This window comes from Lipotes vexillifer, unplaced genomic scaffold, assembly GCF_000442215.2.
Source record: "Lipotes vexillifer unplaced genomic scaffold, Lipotes_vexillifer_v1.1 scaffold141, whole genome shotgun sequence".
Taxonomy (NCBI): domain Eukaryota; kingdom Metazoa; phylum Chordata; class Mammalia; order Artiodactyla; family Lipotidae; genus Lipotes; species Lipotes vexillifer.
Genome location: NW_006792108.1, coordinates 411,193 through 419,554, shown reverse-complemented (window position 1 = coordinate 419,554; position 8,362 = coordinate 411,193). Strand labels below are relative to the sequence as shown.

The window sequence follows — 8,362 nt, the reverse complement described above, 5'->3', positions numbered from 1 at the left end:
ATACAAATGACATCTATAGCATAAGATTCCATGGTTGACTAATCAGCAAATCAAAGACAAATATTAGAGAAAGGCCTTGAAAAAGAAAGCATGTTTCCTGTTAGAAGAATTTATTCTTTCTTTCCTAAAAATGGCTAATTATGGACATAAAAATGTTCGAACAAAGGGTCCTGAAATTCCTAGAGAAGATTTAAACTTCAGATGCAGTAACTGATGAAGTCAGACGTTCTCATAACGTATCAAGCTGAAAATTAATCTGTTAGTAGCCAGAAGATACAAGTGCTCATTTTTAGAGAAGTAAAGTTTATTACGTTTGAAACAATACAGCAGAAATCTCAAAAGTATACTCATTAAATACAGTTTAATTCTTACAAATCTCCTTTTGAAAATGCAATTCATATGTGCTGCAACCTCAGAAGTTTGAATTCAAAATGAAATATGGAGGCAGTAGTCAGGGAAAGCACATCAGAGGGCTTTGTCAAATATCTGTACAAATCAGTACACACCTCTTCTGTCTGTGATACAGTAGGAAAAAAAGTGATTCTAAACATATCCAAGTAAATGCAGAAAAAAACATTACTATTTGAGGCAGACCATGCTAAAATATAATTTACAATGATTAGTTTGCATTTATGATAGTTAATAATGCCTTAGTTTGAACCAATGAAATCAAGGTTAAGTTAAATTCTGCAGTATTTGCTCAGTCTTTTGCACTAAACATTAGTTCATCTGAGAAGTAATAAGATTGGAAAAGCAAATGACCCGATCCTTTTCGTTAGGCTTATCATTTTCTCACTCAGTCACACTAAATGCAAACAAATCAATACAGCATCAAGATTTTTCACATAGTAAAAATGAAGACTAATGACTTGTGAAGGCAGACTGTGTACCATGTAGTATTTAACAGATGAAACTTGCAATTACCATCAACTCAATTTTTTAAATAACACCAAGATTTACAAGCCAAAATAAACATTTGATTTAAAAATTCTGCTATTCAAGATACTCAGATGTCTTTTTTTCTCATTGAGATTGATATGTGTTGGGTCTTTTAAAAACCTGACGAGGAGGTGGTAAGAGGAAAAAAAATCCTCAAGGCTTTAAAAACCTCAACTGTTAAAGAGTCCATACAACTACTATGCTGGCATGACAACAGGTTTTTTTCTGTCAGACAAGACCATTCACTTTCCCACAGAAGTACTTCCTCCAAGCCAATTATATAGATGTAAATCAGCTTACCCATGATTAAAACTGAAGTGATCCTTCAAAAACAGGAGCATGACACCTCACCCAAAAAGATCTTTTAAGTCACTGCTAGCTGAACTGCTACTGGTCATAGTAGGTGGCGGCTGTGCAAAGTTCTGCGGGTTAAAGAAAGGATTAGTCTGCACACCGAAGGCAGACTGTCCTATCATGTGCATCTGTGCTCCCGTTACCGAACTGCCCACACCTGGAGACCCTTGAGCAGGCACAAACTGATTAAGCCACTGATTTGGTTTCTGTTGTGATAACTGGTTCATGCTAACTTTGGGTTTCTGAGGGCCAAAGAGATTATTAAGAGCAGACATATCTGTGGGTCTTTGCTGAGTCAGCTTCGTACCAGCAGGAGGAACACTCACAGCACTGAAGTTTGGCAAAGTGGAAGGTGTTCCCAATGTCATCTTGGCCACTCCAGGTGCGCTTGGACTGCTGAAGAAGTTCTGGTTTGTATTAACTGGCATGTTGAATCCTGAAGTCTGAAAGCCCATGTTGGCATTTAGGCCGTTTGTTACATTTCTCTTTGTATTATCAATTGGTGTAGAAAACATCATACCAAGGCCCGTGGAAGGAACAGAAGTGAAGGTACTTGAAGAAGAAATTTTAGGGGTACTAACAGAAAGACTGGTCAAAGATGACATATTATCCATCAATGTGTCTGTCAAGTCCTTAGTCTGAAAAATATGAGGAAATTACTTTATCTCCAAGAATTCCAAATTACTTAAAAATTAGTAAACATTTGATAAATTTTATTATAAAGGACAGTTAAAATTAAGCTCAATAGTCTACACTAAGACAGCAAACCACAGCTCACAGGCCAAATCCAGCCTGCCACATATTTTTTTTGTTCTTGTTGTTGTTGTTGTTTGCGGTACGCAGGCCTCTCACTGTTGTGGCCTCTCCCATTGCGGAGCAACAGGCTCCGGACGTGCAGGCTCAGCGGCCATGGCTCACGGGCCCAGCCACTCCGCGGCATGTGGGATCTTCCCGGACCAGGGCACGAACCCGTGTCCCCTGCATCGGCAGGCGGACTCTCAACCACTGCACCACCAGGGAAGCCCTGCCACATATTTTTGTAAGGCTTTTTAAGGATGAACATTTGTAATCAATCTGATGATAGGGAACACAACTCTGAACTCCAATTAAATGAAATGTTGTCTCCCCCGCTGCACCTCCACCAAAAAACAGAATTGCATTTTTCTCATTAGATTTGTATTACAGACAAGGATACTCTATTATTTTTGTATTTTGAATTTCATCAAAATTTTGTGGAAATTTATTTTCTCTATTCTAAGTACCTACAAAATACTTTATTTTTGCCTCTTGGCTCACAAAGATTTTTCCCAGAGGAAGAAATTTAATGATTAAGAGGCAACAACAACAACAACAACAAAATTTAAAGAAAGCTTTTAAGACAAAGTAATTTCTGCAATATTAATAGTGTAAACTTTCTATCAGCAGAGACCTTAATCACTGCTCTAACACCAGCACCTAGAACACCGCCTGGACCATAGCAGGAAATAAATACTGGTCAGGACATATAGGTAAGTATTCCTAAATCAAGTCACAAACATGACTATAACAAAAAAGCTAAAAATTGAAAATTACTTTTTGCTCAAAACTACATAAATGCATGAATATAATATTCCTGGTCATTTCAAAGTGAGCAGTGTTGAATTAGTACCATAGACCTAATATTTTTTAAGAACCCTCCCATTAATCTAGCTTCCTCTTTGTCAGTAACAAGCACCATTACAAAACATTATATATTGAGGAGTTGTTGGAAAATTCTTGATGCCCATACTTCTTAGAAATTACACATTAAAGTACTTTCTGAAATACATTTTTATAAAACACTAGTAGGTAGACTAAGTTCTATACTACCTTACTCAAGAGTAGTATGTCTTATATATGGAATTCTAAAAAGTGGTACTGATGAACCTAGTGGCAGGGCAGGAATAAAGATGCAGACGTAGAGAACAGACTTGCAGGGAAGGGGGGAGCTGGGATGAAGTGAGAGAGTAGCACTGATGTATACACACTACCAAATGTAAAATGGATGGCTACTGGGAAGCTGCTGCAAAGCACAGGGAGATCAGCTCGGTGCTTTGTGACAACCTAGAGGGATGAGATAGGGAGGGTGGGAGGGAGGCTCAAGAGGGAGGGGATATGGGGATATACGTATACATACAGCTGATTCACTTTGTTGTACAGCAGAAACTAACACAACATTGTAAAGCATTTATACTCCAATAAAGATGTGAAGAAAAAAAAAGTGTAGTATGCTTGAATTATGCAAAAGAAATGAACTCCGACCTGCTTGACTGGAGCAACAGGTGTGTGCACCTGGGGTTTAAGAGGTTGCTGGCTTTTCAACTTCTGTGCCTGCTCCTGTTCTTTTGCCAATTTTTGTTTTTCTTCAAGTGTAAGTGATGCCTGAAAACAAAACAAAACCAAAAAAATCAACTGACAACTTTCATAATTCCATTTGTAAAACAGAAGATTTCTTTTTGGTATGTCTGACAATACCAAGTAGTTTACAAACTACTCCTGTATTGGTGATTGCCACAGCGTAAGTTATACTTTGAATTACGATAAGATTTAACTTTAGGTAGAAACTCACAGGATCCCTGCTAAACTATTTCCAGTATGAAAATAATAATAAAATTATTATTTTAAAACCATTCATTAGAATCATCTTTTTCCAGACAATGAGAATATGATTAGGTGATATCATTTTATAAAATTGGGAGATTCTAGCTTACTCTAAAAATATTTTAGAAACTCATCAAAAAGCTAAGTAAAAATGAAACAACTTTTTTTTTAACGTGAACAATTTCTTTCACTGCTAATGTCTGCATCAAATTCAACATCTGTCTTTTTCTTATATCAACTTTGCCAACCTATAAGCTCGCAGTATGTCCTCTTAAATTTTGTAAACCACAATGTCTAGTAGTTCCTTGGTTCTACACATACAGGTACTCATATCTGTTGAATAAACAGAAGAAAACTGCCCTCAGCAGAAATTCAAAACTGACATATTTTTTATATCGGATGCTAACCAACATTTCAATTGGAAAGTATCATTTTAAAGTTTGTTATTCAAAATCAGAATCAGAGAAGAGACACTGTAGAATTTATCAAGGGATGTAACCAGCAAAGTACAGTAGAAAGGCCAAAGAAGTCAGGCAACCTAGAAATGTTACCAACATGGGAGACTGAATAATAAAGGAAGTTAAAAATCTTAAGCATGTTTATTCTCAACATGAGTCAGGTCATGCATGACCCACTGATAACTTTTAAATTTCATAAAGATAATTAAAGAATGTTTCTTATTAAGCTAAATAGTATTTCCCAACAAAAATCTGTGGTTTTAGAAGTTATATAATATAAATACGAGTACTAAAAGAACAGTAAAGACACTTACTCTTTTATGTTTATTCTGTAACCCATCCTCTTTATTTTCTGATTCACCACCAGTCAGAAGGTCTGCTCCAATGTTGTTAAAGACTTTGTCAATATGCTGAAATACCAAAAGTCAACCAGCTGAATGACGTGCAAGATTGTGATTTTACTGCTTAAAGATCAGAGGCCCCCGAAATGGAGCACACTATCAAGCATTTTTTTTCAAAAATTAGAATAATCTAAATATCTTCTTACCTGAGACCCAACACTTGTAACTTTTGTCTCCTCAGAAGCATTCATTTGATTTCCTATATCCAAAGATCTGTAAGAGAGAGCTGAGTTATGACAAAGCAATAAAAAGAAATGTATGTTTTAAAAATACTTGTACTAAAAATAGTTCATCCACATGGAATTTACTACAATCTAAACAAACTGCAACTTCATTCTTTAAGGAGAGTCATAATCTTTTTCGTTATTTACTACTATTAATGTCTGCTTGCCCCCAAAATGAACACTTGTACACATGTCTTTTTTTTAAAGCTCAGCATTTGAGATTTACTGGAGAACTTAGTGTCATAAAACCAGGCAAGCATGGTTCTTACCATAGGAGAGTTTACAGCTCACTGAGAGACAAGATATGATATGGGAACTTAATGTGATTAAGTTCAGAATCTGTGATTCTAACAATAAATGCTATAATCACTGAATAAGTGATGTGGACAAGATCTATGCCTTGAAAAACAGGTAAGATATAGATAGGAAGGAGAAAAAGAGAAGGTTCATTCACACCTCAAGTATAAATGATAGAAAATTTCTCTCTGTTGTAATTTTTAAAGATTATTTTCCAGGGTTCCTAAGTTAATATAGTCAATCCATTAAACATGATAAATATATACATCACAGAATACTTAGTGCATACAAAGGGCTATTTCACATCATTCTACACCTTGTGTATTTATTTCCATAAAGCCTTCATCTTACACAGGAGCAGAACCTAAAAAGTTTCTTTTGGGGGACTTGGCTCATGATTGATATCAATTTTACTGATTTTCAGATGTCTTTGACTCAGGATTAAACTTTAACAGGCATCCTAAAATCATGTTTTGCCTCTGGAGCAAAGAATATAGTGGAGATTTGATCATAAAAACTGGCATTTTCCACTGAATAATTTTTACCCTTCCCCTCTTCCTTTGAATACTAGTATTTTGCAAATAATTTAGAAAATCCTCCCTAAAAACAAACAAAAAAAGAGGTACATGCTGTGGTACTACATATGGAATAAATTCTCTATAAATGTTTCTGGGGTTAGAGAAAAAAGAAGGAGAAATCAAAACACCAGGATTTCACAGATTTGAAAAATATTTTTAAGTGGTGCTCTTGGCAACCAGCACCCCGAGTTTACAATGCCAGTAGCTAATGTGACAAGAGATTTTCTTAGAAACAGAATTTTCTTTATGTAGAGAAAACGCTAGGGTTACATCCTATTATGCTTCTGTATTCAGAAATGACATCAGATTTTCAACAACATTCTATTTAAACTCAGTTCAACTTAATATGTTGGAAAATTTTTATATGCTTTACATATAGTCAAATGGAAATCCTTCAATTTTTCTAGTCCGTATTCTAGAAAGTCAACCATGACATAACTTTAATGTCACTCCTGGACCATGTGCAATTCATATGCAACCTACTTACTTCTGCTGTTCTTGCATTATATGAAGTTGCTCCAGTTTAGTCTTATGTTCAGACTCCAATCTATTAAGCATCTCTTTTATGACAGAAATGAAGGAATTGAACTGGTGTAATAAGAAATTGATATGGTTATAACATTTCAAGTTAGCCACAAAGGTAATCTAATAAAATAATTCAACAAGTTATTCATAATATTCTCTATTTTTATCAGAATATGACCCATTCATAGCACTGATGATATAAGAATAGTATATTTTAGCTCAATATATCATAGCAAGCTTTTACAGTATCTCTGTATGGTGGTGATATCATTGATGAGACTTTTAAGTTCCAGAAAACATGTTCTCAATAAGTTTTATATCCTGAGTTGCCTAACAGCTATTATTCAGCAGTCTTATATAAATTCAACTCCAGCAGTTATTACATGTTGATTTTTCTAGACTAATCCAAAAATGACCATCTAAATTTGTGCATATCTGAAAACAATCTGCTTAATAATGCATAAAAAATTACTCTTTATTCAGATCATTATAAAAATGACGTTTGGCTAAAATAAGCCTGTTTTCTAAAAAGTTAGTAAAAATATTAAATATACATAATCTAACTTCCAAATAATTAAAATTCATAAAGTATATCTAATTTAAAGTTAAACATAGTTTAAGCTTTGGTTAAACTTTAAATAATAATTTTTAAATTAATTAATTAATTAATTTGTTTGTTTTTCGCTGCATTGGGTCTTCGTTGCTGCACGCAGGCTTTCTCTAGTTGCGGTGAGCAGGGGCTACTCTTCATTGCAGTGCGCAGTCTTCTCATTGTGGTGGCTTCTCTTATTGCGGAGCACAGGCTCTAGGTGCGCAGGCTTTGGTAGTTGTGGCTCGCGGGCTCTAGAGCGCAGGCCCAGTAGTTGTGGCTCATGGGCTTAGCTGCTCCTCGGCATGTGGGATCTTCCCGGGCCAGGGCTGAAACTCGTGTCCCCTGCATTGGCAGGTGGATTCTTAACCACTGCACCACCAGAGAAGCCCCTAGTTAAATAATTCTTATGGTACTTTAGGATCATCATAAACAATTTATTTTAATAATACCACATATTACAGGAAGACTCTAGAAACTGCTTTCTTCCCCTCCCCAAGTCTTACAACTACGTCTTTGGGCTGGGTGCTTATAAATACACTATTTTATTAATCCTCACAACTTTTCAAAGTAAATTTATAAATATTTCTATTTTATAAATGAGGGAACTCAGGCTCAGCAAGAGAGAAAGCAACTTACTCAGAAATACTAAATAATTATATGGCAGAATTAGAATTCATACTAAGTCTGTCTCCAAAGCTTGTACTCTTTTCTACTACGTTATGCTGCCTCTCAACCATGCTCTATCATCCATTTATCCTCTGTCTGACCATAAGAGTAACAAAAGGCATGTTTCCTTAGCTGTTTACCATGACTGACTCTTTGCTGATTAGTTTTTTTAACTTTTTAACAAAATATAACATACACAGAAAAGTATACATATAAAGGCACATCTCAAAAAATTCACAAACTGAATTTAACCAGTAGCCAGAAAAAGAACAGAACATTGGCAGCACCCCAGAAGCGTCCTCATGCCCCCTTCTAGTCATTTCCTACCCTCCCTCGCCATATGACAAAACACTATTCTGACTTCTAGCAGTGTAGTTTTAACCATCTTTGTGTTTCATATAAATGGAATCATTCAGTAGATCCTCTTCTGTGTCTGGCTTCATTTGCTCAACATAATGTTTGTGAGATTCATCTATATTGTTGCAGCATTAACATAGTAGGCCTGCACTGCTATCCTTGGAAAAGCCTGCTTGCAAGGTTGGCCCTTGGCTGGTGTCCAGGAACTCAGATTTTGGGAGGTTCTCACCATTAACTGATAATAGTGGCTCACTGTGCCTAACTGGAATTTGAGTACCAGGCAGGAGGTGCTACTTGATCAGCCCCCAATAAAAATTCCAGGCACTGAGTCTCCAATGAGCTTCTCTGGCTC

The 8,362-nt window shown here is 35.8% G+C and overlaps 1 protein-coding gene across 1 annotated transcript in view; it reads right to left on the bottom strand.

Moving 5' to 3' along the window:
- Positions 1-293: 293 nt before the first annotated feature.
- The window catches only part of SCYL2 (SCY1 like pseudokinase 2), a 59,745-nt gene continuing 51,676 nt past the window's right edge, over positions 294-8,362 (bottom strand). The window contains exons 14-18 of the mRNA XM_007465326.1: positions 6,358-6,458; positions 4,918-4,984; positions 4,685-4,780; positions 3,574-3,693; positions 294-1,931 (exon numbers count right to left, since the gene is read on the bottom strand). Coding sequence (XP_007465388.1) covers positions 1,287-1,931; positions 3,574-3,693; positions 4,685-4,780; positions 4,918-4,984; positions 6,358-6,458 — 1,029 coding nt within the window. The 3' untranslated portion in view covers positions 294-1,286. The remainder of the gene's footprint in view (positions 1,932-3,573; positions 3,694-4,684; positions 4,781-4,917; positions 4,985-6,357; positions 6,459-8,362) is intronic.